Below are 21,076 nucleotides of genomic sequence, written 5' to 3'. Positions count from 1 at the left end.
TCGACATCTCCGCCATCCATCTCCGCTCAAGAATTGCTCTGCTTAACCAATGACAACCTTGCCATCCTCGGGGAAGTCGTATGCGGGAATCTCCAGGTTGAGCGGGGCAGGTCCCTTTCTTATGCGGCCAGAGATATCGTAGTGGGATCCGTGGCAGGGGCAGAACCATCCTCCAAAGTCACCGGCCTCACCGATGGGAACACATCCCAGATGGGTGCAGACACCTAGTGCTGTTAGTCCTCGTTCATCGTAAGGATGTGTGTGGTGACGTACCCAACATGATCAACCACTCGGGCTTCTGGACACGGTCGGAGTCGGGCTGGGGGTCACGGAGAGACTGCCACTTGGTGTCGTCGGCCTCCTTGATCTCGCCTTCGGTGCGGTGACGGATGAAGACGGGCTTGCCTCGCCACTTGATAATGACCTGCGCTTATCAGCTCCACTGTCCGGACATGCCATGTCGAATTGCGAAACGTACATTCTTGCCCTCGGGGATGGCAGCGAGGTCGATTTCTACCTTGGCCTGGGCCAAGACATCGGCGGAGGCGGACATGTTGACGAGGAAGTCTGTTGGGCGGAGTCGTTAGCCGTCCGGTCTTCATCAATTCGCGGTCCAAATCATCCCCAAAATAGCCAATTGCTCTTTCCCAGCTCCGAATATGCCATCTCCCTTGCTTCCAACGTTTTCCACCCGTCCGTCGAGCTATCGCAATGTTGAAGACCTACCCTGTACAGTCGCCTTCGCGCCAAGCGCACTCAGCGCACCCATGGTTCCGACCATGAAGTACTGGAAAACCTTGGGGCCGGTCTCGCCTCCCTTATTCCTGTATGCGGCGAACGAGGGGATCTTGGTCGAGTCCGGGCTGCCCTTGAAGGGGCTGTCGAACGAGGAAGCCGAGGCGTTGCGGGTCTGCAGAGCGGTGCAGCCGGCCGCCCGAGCGACGGGCATCTGGTGAGCGGTCCATGAGCGTGCAATGGCACGGGTTGTGTTGGCGAGGGCGGGCATCGTGGACGCGGGTGGGCGGGGGTCGTGGTCGTTGATGGGGAGGAGCTTAGGTCGGGAATGTTGAAGTTTTGGCGGTTTGGCAAGGAGCGTTATGTCAGGTGTCGTGTGATTGGCCCATCGCCCTTCCGCGCGACCTTCGCCAGATTTGAGCGTCATCGGCAGGCATTACCACGAGAGTTATACACTGTGATATTCAACTTCAGATTCATCCCATTTATTAGGCAATTCGCAGACTTGTACTCAGAACGTGCATAATTGTTGCAAAAGAGAACTCGAGCGTCTCGTCAGCGTCCCAGGTGGTAAGCTCGCAACATTCATATTGAGTCATCGAACCATCCAGTCTTCCTTCCTCGTTCAGCCAAATGAGGCACGATAGTAGTCAAGACGGCAAGCGCTCTGGGCAAGCACCCATGTTTAAATGTCTTGGCGACTGCCTGATTCCATGTGTGCCGCACGCAGCGTATCTCTCTTCGGACACGCGGAAGTCGTCTGGAAACAGTTGCTCCTCTCTCACTTCATTGTTGAATCCACTTTGTATCACTACAAGTAACCTCTTACAAACAATAAAACACACATCATGCCCCCCAAAGACTTTACCATCACATCCTACTTTGTGCCTAAGATGGAATCTCGCGCCCCAACAAAAGCCAAGGAAGCCACCAAAAAGACGACCGGAAAAGCGACCATGACACCATCGCCCGAGCCACCAGATAAAGGCAAAGGCAAGAGGGCGCTATCAGGATCTCCGGCACCAATACCTGAGAAGCGACAAGACACAAAACCCGCAGCCAAGCCCACAACATCGCGCCACCTCTCACACAAAGATCTCCCCTCGAACAAACTCTCCTCATCCCCAAGCTCACATGATCTACCTACTCTATCCCTGACCTACCACACCGGCGACATCTTCGACGCACCTCCACAGACTCTCCTAGTCCATGCATGCAACACCCAAGGCGTATGGGGATCAGGCATAGCCAAAGCCTTCAAAGACGACTACCCGAAAGCTCATGTCATCTACAGAGACTTCTGCACCAAAGAACACCTACTCAAATCCAGACCGGTACCCACCGGCACCGCCTTGCTTATCCCACCTGTGGATGTCGGGAGGCGGCATTGGATCGGGTGTCTGTTCACTAGTGCAAAGTATGGTAAGGGTAAGGATAAGTCGGATGTTATTGTCGAGAACACGAAGCCCGCTATGGAAATGCTGTTTGAGCTGGTGAAAATGGCGGGTAGGGTCGAGACGGTCAGGATGTGCAAGATCAACAGTGGCGCATTCGGGGTGAAATGGGAGAGGACGGAAGGCGAGCTGGAAGGCATTGTAGTTAGGGAGGCGTGGATGGAGAGTGTGGAAGTTTGGGAACCGGAGATGGGTTGAAAGACCAAAGGAAGCACGAAGTATGTGCATGTGATGCAAATTAATCCACGTCAAATGTCCACGCGAGCAAAGTTCAGCGTGGACAATCACTTGTACATTTGGCACTATTCTGGTTCAATCGCATACCTATAGGCAATGAAGCCGTGCTGTGACCGACCTTCCAAGCAGCTGAGCCCCATTTCCATGATATATTTAGCAAACGCCGTTATGCAATGCAAAAGAATCCGCTTCCATACCGTTCTGTCTCTGCCTACAAAGACAAGAGCCAATTTACTTTTGACCATTGATCGCAGTAAATCCACCTGTTGACCGCCTAGCCTCTGGGCTCTTGCTTGCACTCGCAGTGGGTTGACGAGGGGGCCCGCGCATCTCCATCTCGATCTGCATCGCCGCTGCGTCCTCTTCTGGTTCGCTGTCTTCTACGCGCTCGACTTCTTGGTCGACGTCCATGGCATCGGGCGTCTCGTCTGGTTGCGCAGGTGTAGGCGATGTCGTTGAAGCGCCGTTGGTGGGTGTCTCTGTGTCATTGTCCGCACCCTCTGCCGTCTTGGAAGCACCGTCCAGCGTCTTCTGTCCGTTGACCGCGCCATCCTTCTTCGCGTCCTTCTCCTTCTTCTTCGCGTCCTCCTTCTCCTTCTCATCCAACTTCTTCTTCACAGTGCCCCACGTGCTTGTCCTGGGCGCAACATCGACCAAGAACTCGAGGTTGTCTGTCTTGGATATCGCGCTGCTCACGTCGCGGTATTGGATGTTGCGGCGCGGCTTACGCTCCGCTTTGACGACATTGTGTGTGGTGGTTGCGAGGTGCTGGATGAACATTTCTGTGGCCAGTGCGATGGCGAAGGCCGCATTTTTGGAGGTTGTGATGCGTTCGGGGTCCGCTTGGATTATCTTTTGCACGCGTGCGACTGTGGAGTGAGTTAGCTTGGTTGTCTGCTACGAGGAAAGACGAGAGTACTGGGGACGTGGGGAATTGAAGACATTGCGCTGAACACAAGCGGAGCTGAACCAGTCGGTCGTTATGAGGCCACCACAGGCGCAAGTCGCAGCAGTACTACACCGTGGTAGGGTGGTCTCTAAGAAGCACGCAAAGGGTCGGAGTGACGACGAAGGTGGTGGAGAGAAGTGAAGATGTGTAAATCCTTACTTACGAGGAAGCGACACATGGCCGGTGATTTCCTTATTTGGCGCAATCGGAGTGTTGTTGTAGGGCATGGTGAAGGAAGAAGTTGTCGCTCTGGTGAAATGGGCGCTGGATCGATAAGTTCTCCCAGCGTGCTGTTTAAGGCTAGTTGCGTGTCCAAAATATGAATAGCAAAGTATAAGTGTGGGTAGTCCGAATTAACACGTCCTAGTCGCGCAAATTGGCCAAGAGAGATGTGTAGTCGCGTGCAGTAGTCGTGTTGAAGATGTCGTGTACCCTGGTCGATACAGGGCGATCGCCGCGGGCTGCTCCAGCCGAGGAGGGCGTCATTAGGCTGCTCCTCTTCGTCAGCAACCAGCCATCTTATCTTCCTGCTGCCTGCGTGATCCTCAGACGATAAATACCTGTGTGTGATATCTTCGTCCTGTCTTGACTCCACCAATTGTATTCCGGTGTTTTCATCTCGTGTCGAGCACCAACTATCAGCCCATCAGGGTACGCCTGCCAATCATGAAGCTCTTCATTACTAGTCTGCTCGCCGCGACTGCAACGGCGTCCTTGTTCTCCCAAATCCCATTCCAGGAGAAGCCAGAAGTGGAAGGCTTCCAGGTCTACCAAAGTCCATTCTCCGAGCACCATTCGATTCGCATAAAGCATCAGCAGAGCGACACTATCTGTGACGCGCGCTCCAAGCAATACACCGGCTGGTTAGACATCGGCTCAAAGCACATCTTCTTCTGGTACTTCGAATCACAAGACAAGCCCTCCGAAGATCCGCTCTTGCTATGGCTAACAGGAGGACCGGGTGGCTCAGGCATGCTTGGGCTGATGGGCGAACTGGGACCTTGCACGATCAATGAGTTTGGCAACGGTACCGTACACAACGAATACGGATGGAGCAAGAATGCCAACATCATCTTTGTTGATCAGCCCGCTGGTGTGGGTTTCAGCTACGTCGATGAGGGCATCCCGCTTCCTGCGACAAGCTTCACGGCTGCTGAGGACATGCATCACTTCTTGCAGCTGTTCACGAGCGAAGTCTTCCCGGATCTCTTGAATCGCGACTTTCATATCACAGGAGAGAGTTATGCTGTAAGCACATGTTGCTAACCCCGCAAGACACTCACTAATCGAAGATAGGGCCACTACGTTCCAACACTCGGCGCAGAAATTGTCACGAAGAACCTTGAATATCCTAAGCGTCCGCAAGTGAATCTCAAGTCGACCTTCACGGGCAACGCTTTTGTCTCACCTCGGGACACCAACTTTGGTTTCTGGGAAACGCTGTGCACTACGAACCCCGGTGTGGAGACTCCCGTATTCAACCAGACCCGTTGCGACATCATAGCTACCAACCTCCCTCGCTGTATGGCACTTATCGACGTGTGCTACAAGAATCCTGATCCAGCCATCTGTCTCGCAGCCGACAACGTATGCATGGAAGGCGTTGTGCTCCTTTACGATGGAGAGTCTGGAGCTGGAGGTCGCAATCGATTTGATATCACGGACGGGTGCGAGACGAAAGACGAGTTCTGCTACCCAGAGATCCAAAGGATTCAAGACTACATGAACGTGCCGAAGGTTTGGGAAGCGCTTGGCGTACCCAAAGCTATAGCCAACTACACAGGGTTCTCTTTTGATATTGCGTTGGCTTTTGAGCTTACTGGGGATCTGGTATTCAGCATGCAGCCTCAGGTTTTGTATCTTCTTGAGCATGGCATCGACGTGCTGTTTTACCAGGGTAATTTGGACCTTGCTTGCAACACCGCAGGGAACTTGCAGTGGGCTAGCACGATGCAATGGAAAGGCCAACCTGCTTTTGTCGCACAGCCAAAGAGGCCGTGGGAACATGAGGGCAAGGAGGTGGGGTGGTTTAAAGAAGTCAAGACCGTGACTACAAGCGGGAGAGCGACCACGTTTGCGTTCGCTACGGTTAATGGAGCAGGCCATCTGGTACCGATGGACAAGCCGAAGGAAGCGCTGGCGCTTGTTGATAGATGGATCACGAAGAGGAGCTACGCGTAATTGTCGCGTGATGGATACGTATTGTGTTCTGCGCAAGGCCGCACTTAGCCCAGCAAAGGATTCCGCGATCGCAATATCTAGGCATGCAATTTTCGTCAGCCCCAGTACCACATCGGCTTCATGCATGTCATCAGGCTTCTTGCGTTTGGCGCCCGAAATATCCATGGGTTGGTGTTTGTTTTCCCCACCATGATGTAATTGCTACCAGCTACGTCATCATGGGTCCTAGCCTCTGCGCAAACTTCAGACCCTTAATAAAGAGGGGAGAAGACACACTCACCCAGCAACAAACACAATCAATTGCCACTTCTCACTTCAAACTACACTTTACAAACCTTCCACTTCTTCCCACTTCCACCAACACACACAAACAACATGTCTGGAACTTCCAACGTCGGTAACAGTGCGGTCTACGAGGCCCAGGACCAGGTCACCAGGTCCAACGCCGAGATCGAGCAGGAGAAGAAGGAGGCCCGCTTCCACGAGGGCAAGGAGCACTCTCACAAGGCCCAGGACTCCAGTATGTTTCTTTCGGCCTCGCGTGCATTTTCCTCTGTCGATATGCCGCGTCATCAGCCATCTCTTTACAAGACCGTTCACTAACAATCACCCGCAGAGGACGAGCGATCCATCGCCAACAAGCTCGAGCGCGAGGAGAAGCGTGAGAAGGAGGGCGAGGAGAAGTCTCTCGAGGACCGCCAGCGCGAGCAAGATGCCACCCTTCCCGCACGCGCACACGGCAACGAGCCCTCCAAGGGAGCCAAGATCGACCAGGAGCTGAGGGAAGAGGACGAGGCTATGCTCAAGAAGAAGGGCGCCAACTAAACTCGTTGTGATGAATGACGATTTCGATACCCCGCACACATACTCAGCGTGTTAGGAGTTGGAGGAGGAAAATAATGACTTGGATTGACGATAAAACGTCTCCATGAAGCCCGCCTGAGACACGGCAAAGGCATGAATCAAATAATTTCAACTCAACATGTATCGCCAACAGTGCGTGACTGAGATGGTTGAAGCCAGGTCCTCGTGCCTTGAAGCGAGAGCTCTCCACATTGTCGTGCTTACCCCTCGGTGCCTGACTCGTGCAGCCTCGGAGATACGCCGATGGCGACCTCATAACCGCTGCCTCCTGTCTCCCAATCCCCAATCCCCTGCCCCACGTCCTGCAAACATCAGTTGCTGCATTACAAAGCATTGCGGCGTACATGCCTAATCTCTCGTCATCTCGCCAATTCCTCCGCACTGCTGCTGCCTTCGTCAAAGCTCCCTTACGGCCCCGCCTCGCACCTACAAGCACCCAGCTATCGAACATCCTCCAACAACATACCGCAAGCATGTCGACAAAGATGGCAGAGCGCCTAAAGGGCAAGACTATCGTCATCACCGGTGCTTCTTCTGGCATTGGCAAGTCGACAGCAATCGAATTCGCCCGGACACAGCCCGACGACCTCAAGCTTATCCTCACTGCGCGGCGAGAAGACACATTGAAAGAGGTCGCACAGGAAATTCAAGGCTTTGCAAAAGGCGTCAAGGTCCTGCCAGTCAAACTTGACGTCAGCAAGCCGGACGAAGTCCAGAACTTTGTCGGAAACCTACCACAAGAGTACAAGGACATTGATGTGCTCGTCAACAACGCGTATGCCACCGCCTCCTCGGATATCTACTACCGTTTGCTAACTGCAATCCAGCGGCCTTGTAAAAGGTGTTGCGCAAGCTCCCGATATCTCGCCCGCCGATATCGACACCATGTTCAGTACAAACGTAACCGGCTTAATCAACATGACGCAAGCCATCCTACCCATCTTCAAAGCGCGATCCACACCCTCCGGCGACATTATAAACATTGGTAGTATCGCAGGTCGCGAGCCCTACCAAGGCGGATCCATCTACTGCGCTACAAAGGCTGCTGTGCGCTCCTTTACAGATGCCATGCGCAAGGAGCTTATCGCTACACGGATACGCGTCATCGAGATTGATCCTGGACAAGTTGAGACAGAATTCAGTGTAGTCAGGTTTGGAGGCGACAAAGAGAAGGCGAAGAAGGTCTACGAGGGCGTTGAACCGCTGACACCGGAGGATATCGCAGAGGTTGTGGTATTCGCTGCGGGACGGAGGGAGAATGTGGTGTTGGCTGATAGTCTGATCTTCCCGAACCACCAGGTATGTGCAACCGGAGGAACGAGACATAGTACACTAACGTTGTATAGGCGGCAGCGACAGTCATGCACCGGAAACCTACCGGTCAGTAGATGCGGCGATCGATCTGTACATAGCGACTACTTATCCGCAGTTCAGAGACGAAGCAGATATCCAGAATTCGACCTTCGTTATGAAAGACTTGTTTGCTGGCCACGACCTACCTCGTGTTTCATGCTTGCGACTCCATCTCATCCCGTCTCCTCACAATGTCTCTCCCTTCTTAATTCTTGTCTCCACATTCACGCGGACCGTCTTCGAAACAGGTGAAAGATGAAAATATAGCATGGGCCCCGCCCCGCCGTTGCTGTGGTGAGCGCTGGCAAAAGAGAGACCCGCTTCTGGATAACTCAAACGCTCACACAGCTTTTGTACACACCGACCCCAGTTGTACCCCACTATAGTGGTGAGCGACCACGCCTTTCGTCCCACATCATCTCGACACTCAACTCAAGTAGCTGGCCATCATGCAAGCCGCGCGCGTTTGAGCGCCGGGTTTTCTACCACCACGGACGGAAGTACAGCGGTCAACCGACAGACAACATGGCGCGACTACGAGTTCCCGCATCGCCAGTTAAAACTCGTCGCGCGAATTATGCCTATGAAGGAGCCGGAAACAAGACGCCCAGCCAACCTAATCATTCAGGCCCACAGCCTGAGATCAATGTAGCCTTCGATTCGTCTGCCAATGATCCCCCTGAACACCCCACTTCCTTTCCGCGCATTGTAAGGAGCTTCGCGTTAATGGACGTGAAGACAAAGCGAGATGTACAAGGTTACATTGTCGGACAGTACAAGGCCATTAAGCAGATGGGCCACGAGCACATCACCGCGACTGGCACCAAAACAGTCTTCTTCCTTGGTCAAGCACAGCAAGAGGAAGAGTTCGACATATTAGACGAGGATATGAAGACCGACCTGGGCGAGTACATCAACGAGGATGAGGATGCGGATCGCTCATGGCGTGGGGTTTGCGACTTCATGCAGAAAATTCCGACCTCCAAGGCTGTGGCGCCGACAGAGTTCAAGGATAAGAACATTTTGGATACTGAGACACCTCATCAAGCCCGCTTGATGCGCGCCCAGAGTGCGCCCTCTCTGGCTCGATGTATCGCGAATGCTAGCTTTGACAGCGCCGGATCAGAGACAGACTCTGACTCAGAAGACGACGACATCGATCTTGAACTGAAAATCGAGAACGCACTCTCGTCCTTTGCTAAAAAGGTCGAGGAATTAGAGGATGTAACAGGAGCGCTGTCAATCACGCCACCCGGCCGCACATATTCTGACGCTCACCCATTTACACCATCGCCTCCCAAGGACATCGATATACCTTACCCCTGTGGACCAAAGCAAAACTCTCGACTTCGTCGTCATAGCGGTAACCGTTCACTCGCATCAATGATCGCTCACGTTGAGGACCACCGTACGCCTTCGCGCTCGTCACCTTCTGCTTCGCTTTCTTCGTGCCCACTACCTGCAGGTACCACCTACAGTGTTATCCGTAAGCCCTGCTACGACCCAAGCTTTGAGGGTCACAGCCCTTGCGCCACGCATGATGAGGGAAGCTGCGGACTTTCAGCGGATGACGCTCTGGACATGCTACAAGAACGCTTTGGAATTGTACATTGCGCTACTGCTGGCACCGGCTTTGATTGTCGCGAATGGCTGGAATACAAGCTTGAGACCGGGTGCAGCATGGTACATGGCCCGTCGTTGCTACGATTTGGGACGAACTGCTATGGACCTGAAAAGCCCGGGCAGATCAAAGACGCGGGTGATAGCCCGTACGCTAATCAACCCGAAGCTACGGCTCGGATTCGCACTTCGTCTTCTAACGATACCCTGAATACCAAATCGTCCGTCCAAAATTCAGTGTTCTCAATATGCACTTCGAGGACTTCCATTTCGTCTTACCGGACCAACCGTCCACAGTCTGCACGAACTGAACATTCTCGGCTTATGAACGCACTTGGCCTTGACAACGATACTGGAAAGTGCGGACATGGCTATGAAATGTCTGCAAAGACAGGGTGCAATTCTTCTGTCGCAGGTATTGTTCCAAAAAGCGAACATCTTCAAGGTTGTGCGGGTGGCACTGTGCGGGGTGGGAAGGTTGCACTCAGTCCACCTATCACCACTACCAAAGAATGGTCTAGTGGGCTGCAGACGTGGGAGGGTGAAAGCTGGCCCAACGCACCCGAGCGCATTGGAAACGAATTTGAAGACGCCCAGAACTCTATCACGAGGAATGAATCCGAGGACTGCGACGTAGAAGAGCTCTCACAGCTACGTGCGTCGCTAACGGAAACTACGGACAATGACGAACCCATGTGGCCTGAAGTCATCGCCAACCGCCCGTATACGGCTCCGCTTATGTACGAGGAAGCCGCCGATTTTATTGAACATGTCGCCACTAATCCGGATGTTGATTCCGAATGTTGGTCAGAACCCTTGGATGGTTGCGCGAAACCGCGTCGCAAGTGGACTAGCAAGATGAAGCATTGTCTCAAGAAAATACCCCAAAACACAAAGCAGGCTACCCACGACTATGTCAAAGCGACGAAACGATTCTCACGGACTGCTTGGCGCGTGTTGCCAGCTGCGCTGTCGAGCCGACATCCGTTCCAGAAGATCGACAGCATCCTCTAGATGGTCGGCTGGGGAACTGGATCTGCGTCGGAACTCTTTAGGTGATCCGACTGGTCTCACGGACCGTTCACGCTGCCTCCGCAATCCACCCGGAACGATGGTTCGGCGAGCGTTTGGGCCCACTTCAGACCGAACATATGTTGGGGACATGGTAGATGCGTTGGAATTGATTGGAAAGCCCCTGTGAAACGCTTTTCATTGGACGACACAGACATATTTTGTAGAGCATCTTTGCTTTTACTTGAATTCTCTTTTGGCGCGCTATGAAACCTCGATTCTAGATACCCACCTGCATGCATCAGTAGCATTTGCTGTATGAATATAAGCCCTGCCATGTGCCCTCATTACACTTCAAGCATTTTGTGTGAATTCCAAAGTGTGGTCGTGAATGACTAAACCCACGAGGAGTGAACCCTGGTTTGATCAAGGGTCATCCACTATCGCGACGTCACCACACAACGCTCTCACTTGCCAAAATGTCTTCGGTTTCTCATTCTTTACACATTTCACTAATTAGCCCGCTCGTCGTTTCCCTCTTTACGAACGACTGCGCATCGACCACCACCGCGCACATTTCCAACGCCAAGACTGTGTAAGAAAGCGGACTCTCACCATCGCACACCCACGAACAAATTTGCAACTGTCTGGTTTACGTCACTCTTTCCATCACATTATCGCGTAGTTCCAACCGCACTGCGATCTCGCCGGCCATTACTGAACTCGATACCACAACGACCCTTCGGTTACCACTTACGATCACCAAACCAAAACAGTCACACAAGCAATCATGGCTTCCGACACAGTCGCTAGTGTCAACCAGAAATTCAACTGGGCCGACGACGACGACGACGAATTTGACTTGGATAGCTGGAATGCTACCGTCGACACCTCCGCGCCCACTGCCGCCGAGCTAGGCCCTCTCCAGGTCGCTCCCACTGGAGATGACACGAAGGAAGGCGAAGTCTACACGCTATCCCGCATCTCCAACGAGCGTGCCTATTGGGATCCTCCCGCCATCCAGGAGTCGTCAGACGCGGAGCCTACCCCGGAGGCAGAGACAGAGCCAGTTGTTGAGCCGCCAGCTGAGCACTGGCATATCGCCGTACTTGGCTGCAGTCCAGAACATCAGGTCATGTCTGCGCGATACAGTCTTATCACGCACGCTATTGGTCCTTCTTATGAAGGTAAAGAAGAGTCCGACGCCCCAGCCTATCCAGAATTGAGCGAATACCCGGGCCACCGGTCTTACTATGCGAGAGGGTTCCGGGACTGGAAGATGAAACATAGAGGTTTCTCGTCTAGAAGGGTCTATCGTAATTCACCCTTGAACATCGTCACTTCCATCGAGAATGCGCACGAGATCGATGATGTTGTCGACCCCGAAGAAGGGGCGGTAGAAGACGCCGATCGCGAGATGAACGAGGAGATTGATCGCATGATTGATGATCAAATCACCAACCATATTGATCAGTTCCAGTGGTTCTCCAGGACAGAACTTGAGAACTTTTACCACCAGTTCAAGGCTCAGGAGCAGAAAGCCGAGACTGGAGTCGATATGTCAGATGATGATGATAGCGATTCGGACGACGGCTGGGATGAAGAGGCTTACGAGCCATACAACGGTCCTGTTCACGACGAAGAGATGTCGCCGACAACCACTGCATCAGTGGAGGACAACGAAACAACGTTCGCGATTCCCCGCCCATTCGTCGACAAAGAAGAGGAGCTGGACTTCAACGACGTCGTATTTGGAGACGATGACGGGTGTGATCAGTCGCAGAGTCAGGATGAAACCGACTCTGAGCCCAGCGATGAGGGCTATGTTTCCTCTTCACCACCAGACACTCCTTTTTTCGAAACCTTCAATAAAGCGGACAGCGTAGGGGCGCAAAACGCCTTCAATTCCATCAATGCGCGACTAAGCATGTCATCCAGGCGCCGCAAGACGACTTGTCGGACGGAATCCATGGACGCGCTCAAGACATTTAGACAAACTGCCAAGTTTGAGCAACGTGTCGACGACGCTTTTGAGGACGATGAGGACGACGGGGATTTTGGAGATCTACAAGAAAACTTCGGCATCGATGCTGAGCTAAAGACATCATCGGATACTATGGAGAACACAGAGTTTGTCCTCGTCGTTACACCACCTGAGGATGAGCAAAGCACGCAAGACTATCTTTCGAGCCCTGCGCCGCCTTTAATTTCAACAAAAGCCACTGTGTCCGAATTGATTGAAGAGGATGAACAAGTCGTTTCTGTCAAAGACGAATCACGCGGTACCCTCAATTCAGCCTTCACTTTCCCTAGCATACCCGCTGGTGAAGCCTCCCTCCCAAAGGCAGAGATTTGTACCGCAGACACGGTAATCGACACTTCCAAAACCTCCTCCCGGCGCTGGACCGATCCTCCAAAATACGACCCCACCCTTCCTTCAATTTCGCCATTGTCCAGTCGTCGGCATACGAAGCATGCAAAGCATAGCTCTGTCTCACTGGACTATGTTGTCGGCGCCGTCTCAAAGAGCTGGCTCTACGTGGGCCAAGTGCCCTGGACGCAGATTGGTATCATGGGCGCTGGAGTAGTCGCCGGTGGATTATTAAGCATGGCCAGGCGTACCTGAGTGAGCCCGCTCTTCCTTTCTGTTTGTTCTTTTCTTTTTTCAAAATTTGGCTGCAAAGTTAGCGGAGGCGAAGTTATGCTGGCATTGCTGGTGGCGTTATATACCCGGTGTGTTGTTTACCCACACAAAATTTGTGTCTCAAAAAGTATAAAAGTTAAACATTAATCAAGAAACGTAATTACTATAGTACGAACCCACCAAACCGTGTGACCTCTCCGAAGATATCAACATGTGCAAGTACAAATGAGACGGTAAAAGTTCTATCCTCGAGTCACAATCAACATCTTCAACAAAGCGAATGTCATTTGAGAGCTGGTGTATCTACATCTGACTCACCGCCTCCAGAGCGACTATCCAGACATCTCAAGCATTACAAGCAAGCTTCCTCCTTGCTTAGACAGGATGAGCGACCTTGGCCGTCAACAGACCCCTAATGTTTCCAACAAAGAAGCTCAAAATGAAGCAAGCACCACCGAAAGCGATCGAGATCCAGTATGGCCACCTGTATGCCAACGCGAAAGCTTCTTGGGAAGCACGCAGGACAACAGGGAATGCATCTCTCTGCAGCACTTCCTGGTTGGTGGCAAAGATCTCCTTGACTTCTTCGAACCTAGCGTTACCCATGAGGTTGGTAACGAGGGTGATGACGGCGATTCCGTCGGCCGACAGAGGGTTGATGATGGCGCCATACGCTAATGTCTTCTCCGCGACAATTTCAGTGAGGTGGATGGTGACCTTGCGGAAGAAGAGGTTGGAGTAGACTGCGAAACCAATCGCACCACCGAGGTAGCGGATACTGAGTGTGATGGCTGTAATGGTTGCGATTTGTTCGTCCGGACAGGCGATCTGCGCGATGATGGAGGAAGGAATAATGACCCCGCCGACTCCAATGGATGCTAGTGAGATGAGGGCGTACACTACGTTCAGGTTGTCGGGTGTCGCAATGCACATGGCCCCTGTGCCGGCTGTCATCATGGCCGTGAAGAAGATCATCAATTCGCGGATGCGACCCTTGGTGGCGGGGATGAGGACGAGGCAGATGCATGCACCGCCGATGATGCCGAAGCCGATGGGAAGAGAGCGGATTCCGACGCCAACCGGGTCATCACCTAGACTTATATTAGTATGGAAGTAGTGGGGAAAATATTCGTAGGTCATGCTTACCGTAGACGTTGTAGATTTGAGTGGGCCAGAAGAGCAGCAGGACGAAGTAGTTGCCACCACTGAGGAATGTGATGAGAAGGATAACTATCATGGTCTGCTTCGCTTTGTGGAAGATTGCTCTGGGAACCATGGGATGTGGAGCATACACCTCCCATACGAAGAAGGCAATGATGAGTATGATACCGAGAACGAGAGGGACGATGTTGTGCGGGCTGCCCCATTCATACTGTAGAGTGTCAGCACTGCGATGTAATCTGCTTCGGATGGTAAACTGACCTGTGATGCACCCCATTGTAGACCCATCATGAAAAGAGTGATACCACATGTGCTCAGGATGCCACCAATGTAGTCGACCTGGCGGAGGACATGGCGGGCGGTGTACTCTTCCGTCAAGCGCGACGGGTCCTTGTAGCAGAAGACACAGAGTACCAACCCGATGAAGTTCCATACACAAACCAAAATACCATTGTAGCGCCAGTTGCTCTGTTGAGCGATCAATTGAGCCCACAACACTGATGGGCAGAAGGGAAGGATGGTGATTACGACAAGACCGACGTACTTGCCGCGATCTTTGATGGGCACGATCTCTGCTGTGCCAGCGAGTGCGATGAGCTCATTGAGACCGGCACCAATTCCCGAAAAGACCTGACCGGCTACGAGTCGTTAGGTTCATGGTGTTTCGAATAAGGTTGCGGTACTTACCGATAGCGATGTTCATGGTATGCGCAGTCACCGTGATAATCGGCCCGACTATGAGGCACAATTGACCCACAATAGCCACCTTCTGTCGCCCGAACAGGTCGGACAATGCGCCCACAAAAGGGCAGAGAGCCGCATTGGGTATGAGGTATCCGATGATGAACCAAATGTATCGATCAACCCCACCAACATCCTGATAGATGAGAGGAAGGACAGAGCCGAAGAGGAAGAGCGGGATCTGAGAGCCGATCCAGAGGAATGACATGCACAGAAGCGTCATGGCCAGCCTTGCGTTCATCTAGGGGTGAATTAGTATATGATCAAACATTCAGGGTCTTACACTCACCTTCTCGTGGACCTCTGGAGCTCTGCTGGTAATGGGCGCCAACCGCTGCTTCTCGGGCTCGCTAGGTGGGGTGCGAGTAGCCACCATCTCGAGTTGGCTCTGGCCATTCTTGTCGACTTCGTAAGAGTGGTCTCCGGATCTCATCGTCTCATGCATCTTGACGGTGCAAAGCTGAGTGGAGGTGCAGTCGTGGAGAAAGAAAGTTCGGGACGTTCAAGTAGTTTAATGATTGTCCTGCCCTAGCAAGGCGGACTATCGATACGTCGTCCTAGTCCCCAAAACATTTCCTCGTCTCCCACCTGGCACTGAGATGAATTGACTGAATCGACACTAAGTTCACTCGAGCCGCGGTAACATACTGGTCTGCGCGGGGCTGGGTGGTCGAATGACTAGGGTCAAGACACCCCTCATCCAACAAGGCTGCGCCAACCATGCCGTCTCGCCCGTTTGTAGAGCTGTAGATCATAGTGAAGTGTGTGGCGTGCCATTCGGCGGGGCCCCCGCACCTGGGCACGCTTATTTGCTAGTAACGCTAGTGTCCGGAGCATAAAGCTTGCATCATTGGTGCGGCCGGCACGCTTTGTCTCCTTTACATGAGGCTTGCCTCTTGGCTCTCTATTTCTCGATGTCTTTGGAATAGCATTGTCCCGTTTGGCTTCCTGAAGACCTCAACGAAGCCCTCCGTTCGAATGCTCTTTGCTGGCCCTGATGCCCAATCATGGAAATATAGTAATCGCGGTAGTGTCTGGTGTGACAAAAGGACCTCGGCCGTGGAATGTGGCTCTTATGAGTGCTAGGAAGGACGTCGTGGGAATGTTGGCACAAACCTATCGAGGGCGGCCCTTGAGCGCTTGCAGAATCCTTAGGTAGCGCCCAGTGCGATGGGTGGTGTCGATCGCTTCTAGATGCTTGATGCACCAAGCCACAGAACGGTATCTGGAAAGTTACCGAGGAACTTTGGGTTACTACTGTGTGTGCCTTCGATGACATAGGTATTGGCATGAGCCACTGCCACGGGTGCACGTGGGAACTACGCCTTGACAAGGCCTCCAATGTTTAGGCCGGGCCGACGTTTGTTGCGCATTTTACTGCCATGTTTTATATGAAGTGGTTTCGCGTCTGTGACAGAAGTCTGATCGGCTTCTCGCCGTGCTCCACTATGAAAGTAAATCGTGGAAGCGCTGTTCTAGGTGACGTCGCGAAAACGCAAGAACGGTTGGAGTCCCTCTAGAGTCGGTTCTTCCTCGATATGGAATTCTTGTCGCAAGTATGGAAGTGTGTGGCCAGGCGCTTAACTAGCAACACACTGTGGATTTAGTCGAATGGTCACACGTGGACGCAGTTAACCTTCCGCGCAAAAGGCGGCGATGCGACAGGCCATGAGACGCTCGCAACACCCTTGGCAGCTGCGCAAAGTTGAGTGGAATTACCTTCAATGATAGCATCAGCTAGGATTAGAAAATCCTATGCTGCGTTGGCAGTGTTGCTCTGCTGCGTACATTGTGATCTTCAAACCCTAGTCCGCTCTCTGAGCCAGACATCATGCTGTGATCAGAGAGACGATAGATAGGTAATACGTTGACTATAAAACCCGCACATGCTGACTTTTTTTTCGTGTCGTCAGGCTGGGTTTTTGCCGAGGCATGAAACAAGCTTGGTGCTCCGGTTCTGCCTTGCCTAGAGGTCTGACTGTTGTGTCCTTTGGGACGGGAGCCTACCAGTGACTCCGGGCCAAGATCCGTGGTGTTTGCATCGATACTGTGTGTAAGTCAGGCCCGATACGTGGGGACCTGGGGTAGCCTACCCACATCACGGTTCACGGATCACCTAGCCAGTGACAGCGAGCGATGGTCGCATCGTCGAAAGGAGACATCCGCACAGTACTTCGGGGTTTCCAGATGAGGGTATTGAAGGCCAGTAATATCTGCGAGAACGCTCGTAGTGTTTAAGCTTGACATTCGACCAGATGGGAATGAAGACACCAGATCCGGGAAGAGCCGCACCGGGGGCTGCGCTACAGCGCAAGAAGACTGCGGTGTAGATTTTTCTTGGTACTTCTTGCGGACTGAATGATAGGTAACAGCTGGCTCCAAGCTAAAGAAGGGTGTTTGCCATAATAGTAAATGCACTTGACGATTTGAGTGTCTGGCAGACCTGGCTTTTCTCCTCGGCTTCTCTGCGCCTAGTAGTAAGCCTGATCGTGAAGTTCCCCGCATGGTTCCCAGAAACATGAACCTGCTAAATAGGCGGTAGACAGCTTGACAGACATGGGAGGTCGACGTTCGAATTGCTGCCCGTCCAGCTTCTTCACTGGCAAGGCCGCTAATCAGGTTTGGGCGACCTTCTTGTTCTTTGTAGCTGCATCGGTGAGACAATCGTTCTTAGATGAGCTTGAACTGGGCAGTTTCCGTTGATGATTACAATGGAAGGTCACTTGCGAGGTAGTTAGAATGCGAAGAGAAGGAAGCCACGATTAGCGTCTTGGCGCTGCCCCTCTTGCGCGGACGCAGGCACCCCCAGCGTACATCGCCATACCCATACTCCGGTAATGTTTTTCGCAGTTATATCCGCGAACGGAATGGCTACATCTTCCTTGAAAGCCCAATATTCTGGTCCCAAAGTCCTGTCGCCAGGTGCATTTGCATCGCTCTCATCCTGGACTCAAGGCCCAGCGCAGTCTCCAGACACGGCTGATTTCCGGCGGATATGATTGAACTTTAGTAGGGTAAAGTTTTGCAGATTCGGCCCTGTGTGAGATGAAGAACTCAAACTCTTCAATCACCTCACGAATTGATAACGATACGACCTCGATCGGTTTATTATCACGGGACGGCCGATTGATCGGTGGAATTCCAGCCATTCCCGTGGCTCAGGCGCCGAGCAACCTCGACTAACAGCTGTTCGCACGGTCTCTGTTGCACTAGCTGCCAACTGCTGGGGGTCTGAGTTCCGAAGTGAAAGTACCGTTTGATGTGTGTTCAAGCGTAGCAGATGGTTTTGATGTTTGGCGTGCTAATCAGACCCTGGAACTGCGTTCGCGGCATCTTCTCCGCCCAAGCTTCAAGCTGATGACGACAATCGCGTCAGCTATCCCCCGTCATCACCCCGAACGCCAGACACGCGACAACAAACCAACCTGAGCATGGAGGTCGCACCGTTCGGAATTCGGAATGACGACCAGTGCATCGCGCGCGCGAAAGGCTGACTCGTGCTCACCGCAAATAGCGCACCTGTGACCATGAGCGGCTAGCCGTGACTGCGGGGTGCACGCCCTTCGCGGACTCAGCATGGGAGCAAGCATGGGACTTTGTGACTGTTCCTGCTCTTCTTCCTTACCTTGCAGCTTTGGATAGCATGCATCCTCTACAACCACCGCCGCCGCCATGACAGAACACCGCCTACCGGTCAAGCAGCTGGCCATTCTCTGTACGTCCGCTCGACGCGTCTTCACCTGTAAGCTTGCTAACTTCGCGACAGCACTATGCCGGTTTGCCGAGCCCATCGCCCTCACGTCTGTCTTCCCCTACGTACCGGAGCTCATGGAGTCCTTTGGCATCCCCAAGAATGACATCGCGCGCTGGGCTGGTATCTCGTCCTCGGCCTTTTCGCTATGTCAGGGCTTCACTGGCCTCCTCTGGGGCGCTGCATCCGATCGCTATGGGAGGAAACCGATTATACTTTTTGGCCTTACCAACACCATGTGGTCGATGTTGCTATGGGGTTTCTCGCTCAATCTGCCTATGGCTTTAGCCGCACGCGCTATCGGAGGACTATCGAACGGGTACGTGGGCATACTGCGCACTACGGTGGCCGAACTATGCCCATGGAAAGAACTACAACCGAGAGCGTTCAGTGTCATGCCTTTGGTCTGGACAGTTGGTGCCACGTTTGGACCTACACTCGGTGGAGCCTTGGCCAATCCTCTCCGCGTAGATCCTCGCAAGCCTAAGGGCACCGCTTTCCTGGAGAGGTTTCCGTACTGCTTGCCTAATATTGTGGCCGCCGCATTATTCACTTTCGGCATTTCAGTAGGCTGGCTGTTCCTACAGGAGACCCTGGAAAGCAAGAAGCACGCTCCAGATCTAGGCCTGAGAACTGGGGCTCGGTTGACAGCATTTGTTCGCAAAATACTACACCTTCCAACCAAGAAGCAGACCAGCGGTTCAGAGCACGAGCCTCTACTTGGTCAGCATAAAGTAATCGACAGCGAAACGACGTCGCAACATGATGCTGCTCATGAAATCATCCCAGAAAAGGCACCAAGGTATCGGGATGTATTGACATATCAGACATCGCTTAATCTGATTGTGTACACGCTACTCGCTATGTACCTTCAGGCATATGATCAGGTGCGTGATTTTGTGCGCCTGCCAAGTATTGATATTGATCCAGTGCAGCTGCTTCCAGTGTTCATGCATCACCCTGTACAACTCGCAGACGATCCTACGGTATCCCTTCCTCTGAAATTTGCAGGAGGCTTCGGAATTGAATCCCGTCGCATCGGCATCATTTTCACCGTATTCGCCATCTCATGCACTGTGTGTCAATTCCTGCTGTTCCCACCCATTGCGCGCTACCTCGGTGTTGTTCGCTGCCTTCGGATTGCCTTTCTCATCTTCCCATTTGTGTTCTTCGTCACACCGTTCCTGTCACTTATCCCAGATCCAGTCATGAGGGAAGTCGCTATGGTCATGCTCTTGATGGTCAGAGGCCTGGCTGGCACATTCTCATTCACCACCAGCACAATCATGCTCACGAACAGTGCGCTCAGCCTGCGTGTCCTAGGCACCGTCAACGGCCTGGCTACTAGTTTTAGCTCGTTTGGCAGGGCATTAGGTCCTACTTTGGGGGGTGGCTTGTTTACTTGGGGTGTCAAGCGCGGCTATGTCATTGTACCTTTCTGGACAATGTCTGCCATTGCGCTTGCTGCCTCTATACCAACTTTCTGGCTAGTCGAGGGTAAAGGGTTTGGAGGCGACGAAGATATCAACGACCAGGAGAACATCATCGAGACAGAAGAAGAAGTGGTTGGAAACGACGCAAGTGTACCTCCAACAACCTGGCAGCAAGATGAAGCAGCGTTTTCAGAGTCGGAATTCGGCGACTTTGGTGACCCACCAAATATCTTGAGTCTCACAACTACGCGATCGAGTGTGGCCATGGCCTCCGATGATGAAGACAACGCTTCGGTGTCTGTGGGTCAAGGGCAGTCGATGAATCCCCTGGAGGCGGCAAGAAGTCATTCTCAGACCAGACGACGAAAGATTGTAAGGAGAACGTCATCGATACCGATTGGTATGGGTAAGGGATTCAGGCGATATAGCTCTAATCTAGGCAGCACGGGTATCGGCGGAGGCGGTGCTAGCTGGGGAGGCGCATAAATCTGGACTTGGGTGGGAATCTGTGCATTACTGAGTATTCTGAGAAAAAGCATTCATCCATGAGTTCATTAAGCGCATCGATCTTGAGTTGACTCGAGCTTCTTTTGTGTGTCAATGTAAATATTGCAAGTGATGTGCTAAATCTCAATTCACTTTTTTCGTCATCACTTGCAGGAATGTGTTATCCATATTCGTACACGAAAGCGTTGTTGGGGTTCCTTGACCATCATCTGAAACAGAACCAAGAATGTTTCTTTTGATCACGACAACCACGAGGTAATGAGCGTGTACGATTCAAGATGAGTAAGCGCAAGTCACGGGTGATGATGAGAATGGGAGAAAAGTTCAATTACAACGTACAGACTACTGATGTTTTGTCATCCAACCTGCCTACGATGTATCGTAACCCATAATCTAACCGCTTAATCCATTAAGGATCATGTACCAACGCCCTGT

At 52.6% G+C, this 21,076-nt stretch overlaps 9 protein-coding genes across 9 annotated transcripts; 6 read left to right on the top strand and 3 right to left on the bottom strand.

The window, feature by feature from the left end:
- Window positions 1-42: 42 nt before the first annotated feature.
- On the bottom strand, window positions 43-1,006 carry FES1_2 (hsp70 nucleotide exchange factor fes1; the record flags this gene model as incomplete). The annotated part of the gene is made up of 4 exons (XM_049391910.1): window positions 43-224; window positions 274-424; window positions 479-567; window positions 727-1,006. 4 exons carry the CDS (start codon window positions 1,004-1,006, stop codon window positions 43-45), a joined length of 702 nt encoding a protein of 233 aa, XP_049240311.1.
- Window positions 1,007-1,583: 577 nt separating this feature from the next.
- On the top strand, window positions 1,584-2,387 carry POA1 (ADP-ribose 1''-phosphate phosphatase; the record flags this gene model as incomplete). Its single annotated transcript, XM_049391909.1, has 1 exon — window positions 1,584-2,387. The coding sequence occupies one exon, from the start codon at window positions 1,584-1,586 to the stop codon at window positions 2,385-2,387; it is 804 nt and encodes a 267-aa protein (XP_049240310.1).
- A 270-nt stretch (window positions 2,388-2,657) lies between these two features.
- J4E84_009345 (uncharacterized protein) lies at window positions 2,658-3,602 on the bottom strand (the record flags this gene model as incomplete). The annotated part of the gene is made up of 2 exons (XM_049391908.1): window positions 2,658-3,295; window positions 3,539-3,602. 2 exons carry the CDS (start codon window positions 3,600-3,602, stop codon window positions 2,658-2,660), a joined length of 702 nt encoding a protein of 233 aa, XP_049240309.1.
- Window positions 3,603-4,041: 439 nt separating this feature from the next.
- J4E84_009344 (uncharacterized protein) lies at window positions 4,042-5,556 on the top strand (the record flags this gene model as incomplete). Its single annotated transcript, XM_049391907.1, has 2 exons — window positions 4,042-4,623; window positions 4,672-5,556. 2 exons carry the CDS (start codon window positions 4,042-4,044, stop codon window positions 5,554-5,556), a joined length of 1,467 nt encoding a protein of 488 aa, XP_049240308.1.
- Window positions 5,557-5,931: 375 nt separating this feature from the next.
- Window positions 5,932-6,381, top strand: J4E84_009343 (uncharacterized protein; the record flags this gene model as incomplete). The annotated part of the gene is made up of 2 exons (XM_049391906.1): window positions 5,932-6,076; window positions 6,173-6,381. The coding sequence occupies 2 exons, from the start codon at window positions 5,932-5,934 to the stop codon at window positions 6,379-6,381; spliced, it is 354 nt and encodes a 117-aa protein (XP_049240307.1).
- A 512-nt stretch (window positions 6,382-6,893) lies between these two features.
- J4E84_009342 (uncharacterized protein) lies at window positions 6,894-7,808 on the top strand (the record flags this gene model as incomplete). Its single annotated transcript, XM_049391905.1, has 3 exons — window positions 6,894-7,195; window positions 7,248-7,719; window positions 7,767-7,808. The coding sequence occupies 3 exons, from the start codon at window positions 6,894-6,896 to the stop codon at window positions 7,806-7,808; spliced, it is 816 nt and encodes a 271-aa protein (XP_049240306.1).
- A 490-nt stretch (window positions 7,809-8,298) lies between these two features.
- J4E84_009341 (uncharacterized protein) lies at window positions 8,299-10,407 on the top strand (the record flags this gene model as incomplete). The annotated part of the gene is made up of 2 exons (XM_049391904.1): window positions 8,299-9,446; window positions 9,915-10,407. 2 exons carry the CDS (start codon window positions 8,299-8,301, stop codon window positions 10,405-10,407), a joined length of 1,641 nt encoding a protein of 546 aa, XP_049240305.1.
- A 3,016-nt stretch (window positions 10,408-13,423) lies between these two features.
- Window positions 13,424-15,395, bottom strand: J4E84_009340 (uncharacterized protein; the record flags this gene model as incomplete). Its single annotated transcript, XM_049391903.1, has 5 exons — window positions 13,424-14,139; window positions 14,195-14,420; window positions 14,471-14,847; window positions 14,897-15,191; window positions 15,240-15,395. The coding sequence occupies 5 exons, from the start codon at window positions 15,393-15,395 to the stop codon at window positions 13,424-13,426; spliced, it is 1,770 nt and encodes a 589-aa protein (XP_049240304.1).
- A 3,227-nt stretch (window positions 15,396-18,622) lies between these two features.
- Window positions 18,623-20,620, top strand: J4E84_009339 (uncharacterized protein; the record flags this gene model as incomplete). Its single annotated transcript, XM_049391902.1, has 3 exons — window positions 18,623-18,665; window positions 18,717-19,588; window positions 19,637-20,620. 3 exons carry the CDS (start codon window positions 18,623-18,625, stop codon window positions 20,618-20,620), a joined length of 1,899 nt encoding a protein of 632 aa, XP_049240303.1.
- Between the last annotated feature and the right edge of the window lie 456 nt (window positions 20,621-21,076).

This window comes from Alternaria hordeiaustralica, assembly GCF_023758085.1.
Source record: "Alternaria hordeiaustralica strain BMP 2776 chromosome Unknown scaffold_28, whole genome shotgun sequence".
Lineage (NCBI taxonomy): Eukaryota > Fungi > Ascomycota > Dothideomycetes > Pleosporales > Pleosporaceae > Alternaria > Alternaria hordeiaustralica.
The sequence above is the reverse complement of the archived record's forward strand: the minus strand, read 5'-3'. Positions and strand labels throughout refer to the sequence as shown.